This window comes from Globicephala melas, chromosome 9 (assembly GCF_963455315.2).
Source record: "Globicephala melas chromosome 9, mGloMel1.2, whole genome shotgun sequence".
Taxonomy (NCBI): domain Eukaryota; kingdom Metazoa; phylum Chordata; class Mammalia; order Artiodactyla; family Delphinidae; genus Globicephala; species Globicephala melas.
In genome coordinates, this window is record NC_083322.1 from 1,606,595 (window position 1) to 1,623,573 (window position 16,979).

A 16,979-nucleotide genomic window follows, 5' to 3' on the forward strand; every position below is an offset into this window, starting at 1 on the left:
CTTCCTCTGAGCAAAATGCCTTTCCTCCCTTTGGCAAATGAAGCTATTGGGTAAGATGCTACTACCATCAAAACCATTTGCCGAGACTTTTTTCTTCCCAAATAGAAGCTGGGAATCTTTCTTCTTCTCAACTTTTGTTAACATTTTATTTTAGCTTCAGTTATGACATTACTTTCAATTCTATAATTTTTTTTTCTTTTTGATTTTTCGTTTCTCTCCTGGACACTAGAATATAAGCTGTTTGAGGTCAAGGACTAAGTCCGATCCATATTTAGGTCCCCATCAGCCCAGACTGGCTAAGAGCACAGGCTTTGAAGACAGATAACTTTTCTTTGCCAAACCTTTGTTTCTTGGCATATTACAAGATGCAGCGAGAGCGGTCTGTTTTTCATAGGGTTGCTGTAGAATCAAGGGGATGAAGCACACCAGCCCTTACACAGTGCAGATAATATCCCATATAATTGGTTACTGGTTAGTGGGGTTTTTTGGTGGTTGTTTTTACTAGTGTTGTATACTGTGGTAGTGAGTGGTGTGTATGTTAGCACACTATTTTTCTAGGGTTCTGTCTGTAGGATGGTTTTCATAATACCAGTGTTTAATATTTGTGGACATTTTTTAGTATATAATGATGATGTAAATGGAAAGTGTTGATGGTAGTGATTTAGTTTATGGATTTTTTGTTTTACACATTATGCAGGTTAATGTAGATGAGAAACCAGTGCTGGACTGGGTGATCTATTCCTCTGGCTCTAAAATATTGGCTTGGGCGTAGAGATGTTATTGCATTTAGCTTTTTGGATGTTTAGAATTCGTACATTTGTGTGCCATTGAGAGAGTTGCAGAGTTCTTTAATTCTTTAAACTGAAAAAAATCAATTTAAATGTATGTAGATTTTGTGATAATCAGCTTTTGATGTGCTTAGTTATATACTAAGAATTTCTACTTAATTTGCAAGTAGAATAGTTTGAGCATTTTTAATTTAGATTCCTAGTAATTTGAATGGTTATCTAAATTATAGGCCAGATAGCCTAAATATTCTCGTAAGCACTACTTACGTAATGTATTATTCAGTAGTTTGATGTTTAAATTTAGATTCTTGAAGACCTGGATGAACAAATTTATATTATTACCCTAGAGGAAGAAGCAATTCAGCGACGACTAAATGGTATGTATTTATTACATATTTAGACCAGAATAAAAAATTATTTAATTCAAAAAAGACAGATAATTGAGGGAAAAAATACAAGCCTCTCAGTACTTTGTGCTGTTGCCTGAGGCCAAGATGTCAGAGAAACACGTGAACTTCCCAGGTGAGGAGAGGGTTACTGAGGAGTAGCGGCACTTTGGTCAGGGTCCCATCTCTCTCTAACTGATAGTAGCTGTAACCAGCAGGGTCAGTTCAGTGCTGGGACACTGGCCACTAAGGTATATCCCTCTTCTACCAGATCCTAATGTATTGGAAGCATTATGACTTGTAGTTGCTTAGGTTCTCCAGATTTGCATGTTGTCTTAGTGACTGTAGTATCCCTACCTCATGTCTCTCCTGTTGAAATCTCTAATGCATGGTAAAAAGCAGGGTTTCTCTGACACTAAGGGACCAAATTAGACTCTGTTGTACTTAGGGACTCTGTTGTCATTTGGGGATGCTGTTCATTGTTAGCTGGTAACCATGTAAGCATGTCAAAGATTTTAAAATTTAATTTTTCATTACTGATCATTTGTGGCTTCAAATGATGAACCAATGAAGAAAAGAGTAATGACAGTTTAACAGAGAAATGACATAGTAAAATTTTCTTTATTTTACTCAAATGAATTTCACCCTGCACTCTTTTCTCCTACAAAGTTTTTTTTTAAATGTTGAAAACCTAACCACCAAGATCAGATTATTAATAGCTAACCATAATTCAAGAGTTGGTATAAAATGGAAGGTTACTTTAACTGTGAAATACTGAGAAATGGGAAGGAAAATACCTGTTTTCTTCAGTTACATATAGTGAATTTAAATCATCAACCCAAAAGTGTTGATAACATTTAGAGCTTTATTCTTAGATCAAAGAATTTCAGATTGTATCTATTCTAGAGAATTCTTGTCAGTAATAATTATATGCTTTGATACTGATAACTTTTAGACTGGAACTACAGGTATCTTTTATTCTTCTAACTCTATTAAAGCTACTTTAACATATAAGCCTATTTAATTTAAGAATTATAACTTTAATCAATACTGTCAGCTTTATCATATTTCATTAAAGTAGTTAATATTATAATGAATTTGTCTTAGTTAGGTAATCATGCCGCTGTGTAATAAAACATGCCTGAATCGTAAAGAATACATGTCCAGCTGCCTCCTGCAGTACGTGGGGCTTCTGTGTCAGCCTAGATGTATACTGGTTCTGCCTTACAGCTCAGGAGGCTAAGAGCTAGGGAGGGTAAAACACACTGCTCTGTGAATTAAAGAATTTGAATTAAGTCTGATCAAAACAAACTTCCACATACAGGCTTTTCTCACTTTGTCCTTCGGCAATGGGGAAAAAAAGTCCCTCCAGAATCTTTCTAGATCCTTGGCTCCTCACATCAAAAGTGGTTCGTTATATCTAAAGAAATTGAAAAGGAGGACTTTCCTGCTGGCACAGTGGCTAAGAATCCGCCTGCCAGTGCAGGGGACACGGGTTCAAGCCCTGGTCCGGGAAGATCCCACATGCCGCGGAGCAACTAAGCCCGTGGGCCACAACTACTGAGCCTGTGCTCTAGAGCCTGCGAGCCACAACTACTGAGCCCGTTCGCCTAGAGCCTGTGCTCCGCAACAAGAGAAGCCACTGCAATGAGACGCCTGAGCACCGCAAAGAGGAGTAGCCCCTGCTCGCTGCAACTAGACAAAGCCTGCGCACAGCAACGAAGACCCAACACAGCCATAGATAATAAATAAATAAATAAATAAATAAATAAATAAATAAATTTATTAAAAAAAAGAAAAGAAATTGGAAAGGAAATACTTGCCAGAAGTTTAAGGTATTATATAATGAGGCAAAGCCAAAATAAACAAAACTCTCCAGCTAGCACAGTAATGTTATAGTTTGTAGAGGATTAAGGATGGTATGATAGCTAATGCTAAGTGTAATTTTATTTTCTGCCGTTTTGGGAAGCCATGCACTACTTCTGACTGCTCTGTTGGTAGGTTGTCATTAAAATCTTTCCAGTGAGACTCTTTGTTGGCATAAATGCTATAGTTTTGCTGTTTGCTGTTGGTTAGCACTATGGACTGTTTCAGGTAGAAAATAATAGGCTTGTAACATAAAGCGTTCTATGGCAAAATGGACATTTTGACTAACATAGACTAAGAATTGTGAGCTTCAGTAAAGTATATTTATCAGTATGTGCAGAGGAAAAAACCAAGATGGAACAAAACTGTATTTTATGATTTGCTATTTTTTAAGAAAATATAGATCATGGGAGGTTAGTAATGGAAATCATGCCATGGATTTTATTTTATTTTAATTTATTTATTTTTGGCCACATTAGGTCTTTGTTGCTGCGCACAGGCTTTCTCTATTTGCAGTGAGTGGGGGCTACTCTTCCTTGCAGTGCGTGCGCTTTGTTGCGGTGGCTTCTCTTGTTGCAGAGCACGGGCTTCAGTAGTTGCAGCACACGGGCTTCAGTAGTTGTGGCATGTGGGCTCTAGAGCACAGGCTCGGTAGTTGTGGCGCACGGGCTTAGCTGCTCCGCGGCATGTGGGATCTTCCCGGACCAGGGCTCGAACCCGTGTCCCCTGCACTGGCAGGCGGATTCTTAACCACTGTGCCACCAGGGAAGCCCCACAGGGATTTTATTTAGTACTGTGTCAAGTGTATTTTGTTGTAACAGTTATTTTATATTTTAAATTATTTTTAAAAAGTGAAGTTTTAACTTTTTTACTCTGGGCTATTAAAAAGAATTGCAGAATAGAGTAAAAGATTTTTAAAAATACAGATTACAGTGGTGATTCACCCCAGAATTTGTGATGGTGTTTGCTAAGGGCACATTGAGTGTGCTTTCTTGGTTTGCGTGGGCTGTGACGCGCATCGCATGAATCTTGAATCTTGGGAACATCTGCATGGTTTGCTCTGATCCCAGCTTTACAGTTATCTGGAAAAAACATGATACTTAATATCAAGAGGTGCTTTACTGGGGGACTAACACCATTTTTTCTGGACGATAAGATGACTTGTTGTGGTTGTTGTTATATCCCTGGAGTTGGGTTTTCATGCCTGGTGTTTAAGTTATCAGTGTAGCTTTAGGATGGGCTGCCTGCCTGTGACTTCTCCGTTGCTTCTCGTTGACCCTTGATGGTGCTAGAGGTTTTGTTCTTGTTAATATTATTGTTATTTCATAAAATACTGTAATAAAATAAAGCTAACGGGCATACCGTTATAAAGAAGCCGTCCTGTTGCCAGTCTGCTCCACTCTTTCTCCTCCCTTTTCTGTTTACTGCACGTCTTCTTCTAAGCACCAGACATTGTGCAGGTGAATTTAGAAGCTGAGTCTCAAGATCATGGACTAGTTAACTGAAGAACAGGAAAAGAAATGGTGAGACTCTGTGAAGGTTGTGTCCAGCGCTGAAAGGCTTGGAAAGAAATAGAGGGGAGCTGTATGGGATCCTGGAGCGGGAGGGAGCCCGAGCACCACGCCATCTGGCCAAGCCCCCTTCCCTCACGTCCACCTACCCTGGCAAGAGTAAAGTGACGTCCCCAGAGCTCGTGCGGCTCTGGCAAGACTCCTGTGCCTTCCCACTCTCGGCACTTGGAACCCGCAGGGATAATGGGTGCGTTTTGCTCTTTGCCCCTTTCTGCCAGCTGGCATGAGGAGCCTGGGGTATGCAGTTCTTTGCATCTCAGACTCTGTGTTCCCCATGTCTCTCTTTGGCCCTTTTCTGCCCCAATTTCCCACTGTCCCCTAGCTCGTGAACCTTCTGCTTTAGCACTTGGAGCTGAGCGCTCACTCGGCAGCAGAAGCCTGGATGCTCAGCCTTCGCCCTCTTGCGTGAAGAACCGTGCTTCCTCGGGAGCTCCCTCGGTGGGACTCTGTTTCCCCACAGCCTTGGCTGGCCTCCTCTTGCTCTCTTTCAGACACTTGGAATCTCGCGTCTTTGGACCTTGACCTGATTGACGCCTTCTCCCCTTTTCAGGCACCCCTCCCACCCCAGGCTGTTCCTGCGCCCTCCTGGAGGCTGTTGTTTTATCTCCTCATTCATGATCATTCTCTCTACAACACCTATCATAATTCTTGGTGGTTTCAGTGTCCCAGTACTCTGGGAGCTCCTTGACCTCTCTCTTCCAACGATCTCCCTCAGCTGCTTATTGCCTGGGATTGTAACGCAGGCCTTGTCATGAGCGGGAGCTCAAGTTCTTGCATAATCTCAGAATCAGTCGTCCTCCTCTCCAGCTCTGATTTTTCCAGCTCACTTCCCACAGTTCTTCAGTATTGAGACTTAATGTGTCATTTATTTATCCTAATAACTTTTCATTACCAGCCCCACCCTTTTCCATCATACCCTTGCTTTGTCACAGTTTAAATTCCTGGGCCGTCGTTATAACCGGTCCCTCACGTGCACCCTCAGTCCCCTTTCCCTCTCACTCTGTTGTACTCATGCCTGGCGAGACTGCAGCCTTGCTTCCAGCCAGCTCTGGATGTCCTCTGCACTCACGTCTGTTCACCTCTGACCGTGACTGCCTGGCCTTTCTTTATGTGCATGACCATAGGTTCTCCTTGATGACTATTTATATCTTCTCTTTTCTCAGACGGTCTTCACTGTCACTCTCAGGTGATAACTTTGCTTCCTATTTTCTTGAGAAAATAGAAGCAATTATGACACAACTTGCACGAGCGTTTCCCTTTGTGTGGATCCACCTACCTGCAGCTGCCCCTGCTTGTGCTGCCTTTTCTCCTTACACTGTGGCTGCATTGTCCCTGCTTCTGGCTACGGTTGGCCCTCCCCTGTTGCACTGGATTCTGTCCCTTCTCACTGATTCTAGGACAAAACTCTAGCCGTTCTACATTTCTCTTACAGAATCAGTTTTTCACCAAGTGGATCATTTCCATCAGCATAGAGAATTACTGTGATTTTTCTCAACAGAATGAAAGACCAAGTGAAAGAAAGGAAGGAAAGGAAGGAAGTGTCGATGAAAAACTAATCAGTTGATCTAAGAAAGAAATGGAAAATTTTATTCAAACCAAATTGAGAATTATAACTTGGGAACAGTCTCTCAGAAAACTCCAAGAACCGGTCCTCCTCTTAGAGGCGAAAGCGCAGTTGTGTGAGTTTTTGAGACAGAGGGCTGTGCATTAAGTGACGTATTATCAACAGTTTATACAATCCAGACCTACACATACAAAGTGAGTAGTGGGTAGTGGGTCATCGCGGTCCTTTACAGGGTTAAGAAGGAAGGTTATCTCCTAAGGAGTCGTCTTGTTGGTGCCAGGAGAACGTTGCTCTTTATGGTTGAGCAGGTTTTCTGCAGATGGGGCCGTGTGGTCAATGCATAGTGCAGATACATGGTGCACAGTGTGGTGAGAGAGGCGGCCAAAGGGCAGAGAAAACTTCTTGTGTTAAAATTTTCCTTGACTTGCCTTAGAATACAAATTTTTCTTTCCTCGGAAGGAAGGAAAGCAAATCAATCTGTCTTGACCTCCTACCTGCTCCAGCTCACCACCTCATTGCTTTCCCACTTTTAGAGCGGAACTCCCAAGGGTTGTATTCTTGTTGGCTTTTCCCCTATTGTTAACCCAGGAAATGGGAGCAGTCACAATCCATTTCTACTCCAGGACCCCTGAAGAGTAGCCCAGCAGAAAGTCTCATTACATTAATCGTGGTAGAAAATCTTTTGTAATTCCTTCCCAGGATAAAGTTATATATTTATCATTAGCCTGTTTAAGTGTTTAAGTTATGCAACGGCATTAATTGAAATAATTAGCTTTTGTGTGTATAGCCTATGGGTGTACTGGGTACCTTTAGAAGCACCGTAATGAATAGGAATTATTTTTTGTTGTTTAAGTTCACACCCTTCACAGTTCTTTTAATGTAATTTACTTTAAAATATTATAGCCTTTGAACTTAGTGATTCAATTCGGTTTTGTTAGGTACTGTTTTCATCTTCACGATAAAGAGTTAGTATATCACTTTCGGTGGCGGTTACTTTCCTGCTTCGTTCTGATCTTTTTTTTAAAGCTTTTTCTATTGAAGTTGATATTGATTCTTTATTTTTAAGAGCATAGAAGATGTACTTGTTTCATTTTTGCTGAGTGTCATGTTGCAGTACCTTTGTATTCTGAAAGGTAAAGGATTGAAAAAAATGACATATCTGAATTTTTTGTGGAACTAAGTGACCTGTCAGAAGCATTTTGTCACCATCAGCCCTTGAATCTTGCTGTTCATAACAAAGCTGAGTTTGCCAGGCAGTCTGTGCTTGCTTTAGAGTTCTAGCATCCTGTCGGAAGCTTTCCCATTGTCATTGGCAAGACAGTCAGCTATATGATGTCTTTCACAATAGCACCTTTAATGGTATAAGGAGGCTTATGTTGGGTTTTATCTCATGTCCGCTACGTTACTTTCATCTTGACTTTCCTTAGGCATTCTTCTGTAGGCCAGCAATGCTTATTCTGTTGGTTATACCACTGAAGTGAGACTGTCTCAGATTTAGCAGACTCTGGCCCACTTCGAGAACTGTTTGGGCTTAGACGGCTGAAGGTGATCAAGTATCAGCTTTCATCAAGAACATACATAGCAAAGATTGTAGACACTGAATGGCCCTTTTTTGGGCAATACTGTGATAGAAGAAAATGTTTAGTAATATCTTGACTTCATGAACTAACAGAAAAGAGTATTAATTCTACTGGTAATACTAATTAAACGGTTTCTAATAAGATATCAAAATTTGGGTCCAAGGGTCTGAAACTGTGAGAGACACCTTGTTACAATTTGTTCAGTTTCTTGGGCCATATAATCACTTTTCATGACAATAAAATATGACCCAGATAATGAGATGATGAAGGGATGAAATGAATTGGCTGAAGGTACAGTATTAGTAGATGAGGAATACTTTGTAATAACAAACTATAGAATAATTTAAGAGTTAAGTAGCATATATTCTCTGAAATTTAGAGAAAGAGATACTCTGTATAGATGATCCAGATTTGTTAGCAGAAGATGAATTAATGCATATGAGCTGCTTGTTCAACCACACTTATGTGGAGGATGGTGTTCCCGAGAGTAGCACATATAAAATAATCTTAACATCTTATCTAGCTTAAGATCTACCAATAACTTATAGCTAAAGTAGAAAAAAAAAGGCCAAACCATTACTTTAAAATCTTTTTTTTTTTAGATGTTGGGGGTAGGAGTTTATTAATTAATTAATTTATTTTTGCTGTGTTGGGTCTTCGTTTCTATGCGAGGGCTTTCTCTAGTTGTGGCAAGCGGGGGCCACTCTTCATCACGGTGCGCGGACCTCTCACTATCGCGGCCTCTCTTGTTGCGGAGCACAAGCTCCAGACGCGCAGGCTCAGTAGTTGTGGCTCACAGGCCTAGTCGCTCCGCGGCATGTGGGATCCTCCCAGACCAGGGCTCGAACCCGTGTCCTCTGCATTAGCAGGCAGATTCTCAACCACTGTGCCACCAGGGAAGCCCCCAAACCATTACTTTAATTGTACATAGCTTCATATAATGTTCCTAAAGCTGATTGTTTAATACTCTCCATCTTGCTTGTGGTCTTTTATAATCAAAGTATTTTGCGGGCTTCCCTGGTGGCGCAGTGGTTGAGAGTCCGCCTGCCGATGCAGGGGATGCGGGTTCGTACCCCGGTCCGGGAAGATCCCACATGCCGTGGAGCGGCTGGGCCCGTGAGCCATGGCCGCTGAGCCTGCGCATCTGGAGCCTGTGCTCTGCAACGGGAGAGGCCACAGCAGTGAGAGGCCCGCGTACTGCAAAAAAAAAAAAAAAAGTATTTTGCATTTTCAAAATTGTGTTGAATATCAAAAGTCTCATATTACTTGGTTCTGTAATTAGCCATATTTTTGTGGATGTGTTAGAAGTAAATAGAAACTATTATTTTAACAAATGTTAGCACTGCAAATGGAATAGAAATAGAGTTTTTGAGTATGCGAGTTGTCTATCTCCTCTGTAGATAGTAGTAGTATTTGTTCATGCCCAAATAGATGCTTTAGAGAGTTCATGCCAGGCTTCAGTTTTCAAAAGCTTTCTGGGGTCTGTCTAATTATCAGTGGCTTTATGGTGTACAGTAATTGGTGTTTGCTTAGGGGATGGAGACTGTTCATTCTATGAATTATTAGGAGTCTTGGGCTTTAACAACTAACTTGTTTGTCTAAGTGACTAGAAATAATTAAAAGTACTTGAGTGACTTCACATTCTTGGTGATAGAAATAACTTTGGTCAATTTAAAGTACTAAGTATAATGAAAATTTTAAAGAGTTACTTAGATAACAGATTTTCTAATCAGCTTTCTTTTGGCTATATGCTAAATTTAAAAGTTAAATGAAAAAATAATGTTTATACTAGAGGTATCTATTTCCAAGTAGTATTCATTATGGGACTAAGTTTAGGACACTGAATTGTTTATGGTCCTGAATTGTTTAGGGAGATTGTTTTATTGCTTCATATTCTTTGAATTGTTTACATACCCAGTTGGAGATTTATGTTTGTTTTTAAAAATACAACATTATATATTTTATATTAAATAATTAGTGTCTGTCCTTTAACATATGAATGCATGTCAGTTAAGGCTCTCTTACGTATTAAGAAAAGGTGTGGGCTTCCCTGGTGGCGCAGTGGTTAAGAATACACCTGCCCAATGCAGGGGACATGGTTTCGAGCCCTGGTCTGGGAAGATCCCACATGCTGCGGAGCAACTAAGCCCGTGCGCCACAACTACTGAGCCTGCACTCTAGAGCCCGTGCTCTACAACAAGAGAAGCCACCGCAGTGAGAAGCCTGCACAGTGCAACGAAGAAGTAGCCCCTGCTTCACCGCAACTAGAGAAAGCCCGCGTGCAGCAAAGAAGACCCCACGCAGCCAAATATAAATAAATAAATATCTAAAAAAAAAAAAAGAAAAGGTGTAAGGACAGCTTAATTATTGAAGAAGTGCTGGACTTTGGGAAATTATGTTATCTTGCAAGCAAAATATTTTCAATACCACACTAGTTTTTCAGTTTAAGAATAAAGCTGGGAAAAGTTGCCTTCAGCTATTAGTTTTCCTGAATCCAAAGAGATGGGTGGGGCAGGATCAAAAATACTCATTTGATCAAAGTTATTGGCTCTGAAGGTATTCTTACCTGTGTAAGAAAGATGAAAGGTGTTGTTTTTATTGCATGCTAGTAACAGTGTAATTTTGAACTAATTGGTGGTGAACTGCCAGTCACCTAGGGGGAATGCAAATAGATACTCTTACAATTTCCTTTGAGGTAGTGAAGTCTTATGTTGAGGCTGGAAGGAAAACAGAATAATACCGTTAAATTGACCTTAAATGAGCTGCTTTGTGGTTTTCTTGGCGAATCCCTTTTTATTTTTCATGACTAGTCCAAACAGGTTTTGTCTACCAATTTGACTTATTGACTAGACAATGCTGACATTGAATATTTTAGATTCATTTTGAAGTAAAGTAATGATAATACAGTTCTTTAGGATATTTTGATCATTTTGTCGCTGCCGCTTAAATTTGTGTAACATTCCAGAATTCTTTGCAGTGTATCATGATTCCTTACAAGAGCCATCATTTCCTTCCAGTCATTTATAATGGAATATTCCGCCCAAACAAGCTTACTTTTCTCACTTAGGTAGTGAGATATACAGTAAAGAATGGTGGTGTCTTTGAAAATTGTGTCATTCCAGATGAATCTAGTCATTTAAAAAAGGCGTAATTTCTTTGAGGACAATAAGAATGTGTTCTTGATTTTAGATGCAACTCAGTCAGTGTTTATTAACTACGCATTGTGTGCCTAGCATTGTGTCACCAAAAAATAAACACACAGTGTTACAGAAATATCACTTTAGTTATTTTCCTTTGAAAACATTGATTAGTCTAGACATCTGTATTGAGCTTTGTAGACATCACACCCACAAAGTAGGCATTTATGTCTTTTCACTTAATTTTACATTGGCAGCAGGAATACTGTCTACTCTGATTCCCTTTCAAAATTCTGAATATTCATCAGATTATTTTTTCTAACAGTGAACTGGTTACTGGAATAATGCTTTTCTTCACAAGTATAGGGAATGAAATGTAGTTTGGAATTGTATTTGTAATTTATCAGATATAGAAGTTAAATGAGCATTAACTACAGATACATACCGTATAATTTGTAAAGAAATGAGATAAAAAGTAAAATATACTTATCTCTAAGACTATTATATTCAAAGATACTTGAAAATCTTATAATGCTATGCCATCTTACTGTAAATCTCTTTGTTATACAGAAATATCCATTAATTCTGTAACTTAAATGTTTCTCTTTTTGTTTTGGCTGCTAAATTTGTAGTCAAAGTTTAGTAGTTTTGGGTCACACTACCTGAATACATCTATACTATCTTTACCCCTGTTCTTTTATAAACTATATACTGGCAAGTAAAATGATGAAACTCATGAGCTCTGGAAATAGTATATAACATTTCAGTGCTTGCAAGACCTCAGGTTCTCCAAAAGAGAGAATATTGGATTTCTCTCTCTTTAGCGATGGACGGAAGTGAGAAAGGAAATGCAGTGGGGAATACTTACCTTTTTTAGAAACCTGGGGTAAGACTGAAGTTTTGTGATTCCACAAGAGGGCTTAGTGCATTTGTACCCTGCTGCCTTGGGTTGTTGGCCTGACTCCTCCCTTCAGTATTTCTCCCTTTGAGAAAGGAGCACTGTTTGTATCTTGAGAGATGCCAGAGCACTGAGTTGTCTTTCTCCTGAGTCAATATTTTTGGTCAGTTCATCCGTACTCCCCAAGAACAAAAATTACTGGGCCCTCCAGATGTTTTGTCACTGTTTGAGCGACTGTGTGCGCTGAGTAGGTGTGAAGGGAAGAATAGCGGCAGATACAGAAAGGTTACCATTCGCTTAGGACTGAGTGACGAAGGCCAAGATGAATAGCGAGAAAGTGTGATTCCAATTGAAGTTAACTAATGGGAGAGACAAATAAAAATTTGTAATTAGCCCCCAAAAGTAAATACCAATTTTCAAAGAGATATAATTAGAGTAGAAAAAGGATTGCCTAGAATGTGGGAAAAACATTAAAAATTCAGTAGACAAAAGATGTGATAGTCCTTGTGGTAGACAGAATAGTGTCGCATGAAGGTACCCAAGTCCTAACCCCAAGAGCCTGTAAACATGACCCCTTACATGGCAAAAGGGACTTTGCAGTGTGATTAAGCAAGGGGGGTCTCAAGATTATCCTAGGTGATCTGACAGGCCCGGTATCATCACAACATTGTTTTTTTTAAAAAAAATTAATTAATTAATTAATTTATTTATGACTGTGTTGGGTCTTCATTGCCGCGTGTGGGCTTTCTCTAGTTGCGGAGAGTGGGGGCTACTCTTTGTTGCGGTGCACGGGCTTCTCATTGTGGTGGCTTCTCTTGTTGCGGAGCACAGGCTCTAGGCGCGTGGGCTTCAGTAGTTGTGGCACCAGGCTCAGTAGTTGTGGCACGCAGGCTCAGTAGTTGTGGCTCGCACGCTCCGTAATTGTGGCTTGCAGGCTCTAGAGTGCAGGCTCAATAGTTGTGGCGTATGGGCTTAGTTGCTCTGCGGCTCCGCGGGATCTTGCATCAGGGCTCGAACCCGTGTCCCCTTCATTGGCAGGCGGATTCTTAACCACTCTGCCACCAGGGAAGTCCCACAGCATTGTTATAAGTGAAAGATGAGGCAGGAGGGTCAGAGAAGGAAATGTGGCCGTGGAAGCAGAGGGTGGAGTGATGTGAAAAAGGGACCATGAGCCGAGGAGTGCTGGCAGCCTCCAGAAGCTGGAGAAGACAAGCAGATTCTCCCCTGGAGTCCCCAGAAGGAACACAGTCCTGCTGACACCTTGATTTTAGACTTCTGACCTCCAGAACTGTAAGATAATACATTTGTATTGCTGTAAGCCACTAAGTTTGTGGTGATTTGTTACAGTAGCAATAGAAAAATAATACAGTCCTTCTGAAAATTGAATTAATCATCTGGTAGAATCAAGTGGAAGAACTATTTCATGTCACAGGACAAAAGAACAAAGAGAAGGAAATCACTAATGAAATAATAGACATGGACTACAGAGCTAATACACCTAGTCTAAGTAATAGACATCTAGGAGAAGAAAAAAGAACAAGTAGAAAAAAGTAAATAAATAATAGAAGAACTTGTCAGTGAGCTGAGGAAAGACTTGAGTGTACATTAAAAAGGTCACAGAGTCATAGGCAAGATTATTAAGCAGGAAATAAACAGATCCAGAGTTATATGATTCACGAATTCCAAGAATAATGATGATAATAAAAAAGATTTACAGGCTTTCACATAGAAAAATTACTTACATAGGAGAGAGAGACCAACATCAAACTTCCCTTTTATAACCTGTTAAGGATTATTAAATAATCTTAGTAGTCTTAGGGGGGCAGGGAAGATTGCAATTAAAAACTCATATATTTCCAAAGATGTCATATATCTATTAGGGCACAAAAAGACATTCATTTATTTATTCATTTTATAGCTGTATATTTAGTAACTAGGTACTATTCTAGTCATTAAGGATATGGTGGCTTCCATATCACTGGAAAACTTTAGTAATAATCTCAAACTAAATATTTTTAAAACAGTCTCAGCACAGTCCAGGACTTAGGAGGGGTGAATGGAAAGCAGTGAGAGAATGGTTTTAAAAAAGTGTTGTGAAAGCTTCACCTTGGTGTGGGGTAAGTTACCTAGTAAGGTTTCCCTGTGGGGTTAGGTTGAAAAAAACATAAGTCTAAGTATGTGTGTTAAGAATGAGAAAGTAACCACTGAAGTGTCAAATTAACATGGGTAAAAGAATAAATAGAAATTCCACTTGCTAGGAAAAGAAGAAATAATGAACAAAATAAAATAAACAGAAATTATGAAATTACGTGAAAGAAGAAAGCACCAGTCTTCATAACAGACGAACTGGGGGATGGCAGGATTCAGTCCCTGGATGTCACTGTTGAGCTGCTGGAAAACCCACTTTGAAGCCCACTCTGTGTGTAAACTTCCAATTACATGAAATTATTTTATTTTTTAAGGTACTTTGAGTTGAGTTTTCTGACTCAGCAGAAAGCCTCCTAATAATACCCCCCCATTTCACAGATGAGAACACTGAGGGTCAGAGAAGCATAAACCTAAAAGAAGGAACACTTGAGAGGAGAAAACCATAAAAAATTTTTGAAATTTAGCAGACCTGAGAGAATTTTAGAAGTAACTAATTTAGCAGACCCAAGAAAGCTGAATCCTAAGCCATCTGTGCTTGATTTATATTCCAGAATCCCCTAAAGTCCCCAGAAGTGGTGCTACCAGACACCTATGGAAGTGGGGATAAAGTGGAACAAGTTAAGATAAGGAGGATCGGTGAAAAGCCTGCTTATGAAACGATTTGATCCCCACCTCTTTCCCCTCCATCCAGGGTACTGGACCACTGCCTCTTCCCCACCTCAGCAGTAGAGGGAGGGTAATTCTCCAGAGAAAGTGAGACTGTGGCCTGGGCACAGATTGGGGGAGGGGAGGATGGGATGAGTGATTACAGACTAAATGTGTGAGCTCCCATCTCCCATTACCTGGACAGCCAAACTTTAATACCCCAAGAAGGAGGTCAGAGAGTCTTATCTGGGGAATCTGGTCTACCCAGGAGGACAGTCTCACACCCTGCTAGCAGTTGGGTGTCCATGAAAAACCCAGCTGGATTACCCACCAGGAAGTCTTGTCAGGTGCCACCCATGCAATCTTAGAGTTTCAAATGATCATTTTTAGTGCTTCCTTCTTAAATATGAACAGATGACTAAGCCTTATCATACTTAAGAGAAAAACCTCTCATGGGAAAGTAGGGGCCAAAACAAACAAACAAACAATAAAGAACACTAAGGGGAGACGGAATATGCACAGGATAAGAAAAAAGTAAAACCTATCATCAGTATCCTGGGAGAGACTGAGATTGCATCCATGAGAAGGGCCAGGATTCCATTAAAAATGGAATAGCTAGTGAACAGAAGGGGCCTCTTGAAATTTAGAAATGGTAATGTATCTAAAAGATTGGAAGTTAAAGAAAATAGGTCAACAATGACAACCATAGGGAAGAGTTAAGAATAGTAGAGGACCATTTCAGGAGATCTAACATCCAACTAATAGAATTCCAAGTGGGGAGAGGAGAGAAAACGGGATGGAGGAAATGACAACATCAAGAAAATTTCTCAGCTCTAAAGGACAAGAACTTGGAGATTGAAAGTGCTCACTCAGTGCCCAACATGGAACATGAGAGTGACTCACCGACACTGGGATAAAGGCTGACACGTTCTCTCAGGGAGAATGAGAAGCAGTTCACACTCAGGCCCAGGAGGAAGAAGAGCTTCAGACTTCTCAGAGCTGACACTGGAAGCTGGGGGGCGGTGGAGCAGTGACTTCACGATTCTGAAGGGTAATTAATTTTGAACTAACTAATTAAGAATAATAAACTCGTAAACACTAAATAAAAAGATTCCCCTGCTATTTCTTGATTTTACAGCATTAAGTTAACTATTACCTGACAGCTATGGAAGATGAGGGTTTAAGTCCCTGTAAACCACACGCCTTTTCATTCCTCATTTATAGTTTTTAAATATAAAAAAATAATTTATGTTTAACCAAACTTTCATATTCAGACTTGTATAGTTTCAAAAAAATTGCCTCCCATTCACCTTTTCTTTGTAAGCTTCTGGAGGAAATAAAGACATTTGGGAGGAAGGTTTAGCTTTGAACTAGTAGTAAATGCATAAAAAACTAAGCAAATGTAAAAAAAAGATTAATTCTGGGGGTGGGAAGAAGAATGTTATGGAAGAAAGGAAAGCTAATCATAGTTCATACATGGGTAAGCGGCAGAAGTTATATTGTAATAATGTAGGCATTGAATATTGCTCTAACCAAAATTACCAATACAATGATATATGAAAGGGGGGGGATGAATGTAAAGAAAAGCATTAAAGACACTGAGGGTCATGATGCAATGATAAAAGGTGTGATTCATAAGGAACATGTTACAGTCTTAGAGAAGCCCCCAAATCTTATCAAATACAAACGCATAATGAAAAAATTCTTAAAAACGGAGAAAAAACTATTCAGTCAAAGTACAGTTGTAGTGGGGGATTTAAATTTGTCCATTTCAGAATTTAGCAGATAAAATAGAAAGAGTATGGACATATACAAACCACTAAAGAATCAAGCAGAAAATATGAATAAGGTGTACATGTTAAAGTAACAATGGGAAAATATTTTTTACCCATCATATTGGCAAAAATTCAAGAGTTACAACATCCACTGCTGGGGAAGAGATTGGAAAACACAGATCTTCCTTGACTTACGATGGGTTACGTCCTGGTAAACCCATTATAAGTTGAAAATATCTAACCTACCAAACACAGCTTAGCCTGGCCCACCTTAAGTGGGTGCTCAGAGCACTTATGTTAGCCTACAGTTGGGCAAAATCATCTGACATCAAGCATATTTTATAATAAAGTGTTCATAGAAATGTAAATTATTATAATAACTTATTACAATATATCACAATATTTGGGGGGGAAGTAACTTAAATATCTCTTAAAACTCTAAATACTCATATCCTTTGACTCGGCAGTCTGAATTTTGAGACTCTGTCCTACAAAAATGATAGAACCAGAAAGTACTGGATGTTCATAGAAAAATGTTTGTAGTGGCAAAAAATTGAGGAAAACCTGAATATTCATAAACGGAATAATTCTGAATAAAACTGAAGGACATCCATATTCTGG

The 16,979-nt window shown here is 39.7% G+C and overlaps 1 protein-coding gene across 3 annotated transcripts in view; it reads left to right on the top strand.

Annotated features, from left to right (window-relative positions):
* The window catches only part of LMBR1 (limb development membrane protein 1), a 132,108-nt gene that overhangs the window by 73,370 nt on the left and 41,759 nt on the right, over nucleotides 1-16,979 (top strand). For all 3 annotated transcript variants that reach the window (XM_060305038.1, XM_030854334.3, XM_060305039.2), the window contains one exon: nucleotides 1,093-1,165. In XM_060305038.1, coding sequence (XP_060161021.1) covers nucleotides 1,093-1,165 — 73 coding nt within the window. The remainder of the gene's footprint in view (nucleotides 1-1,092; nucleotides 1,166-16,979) is intronic.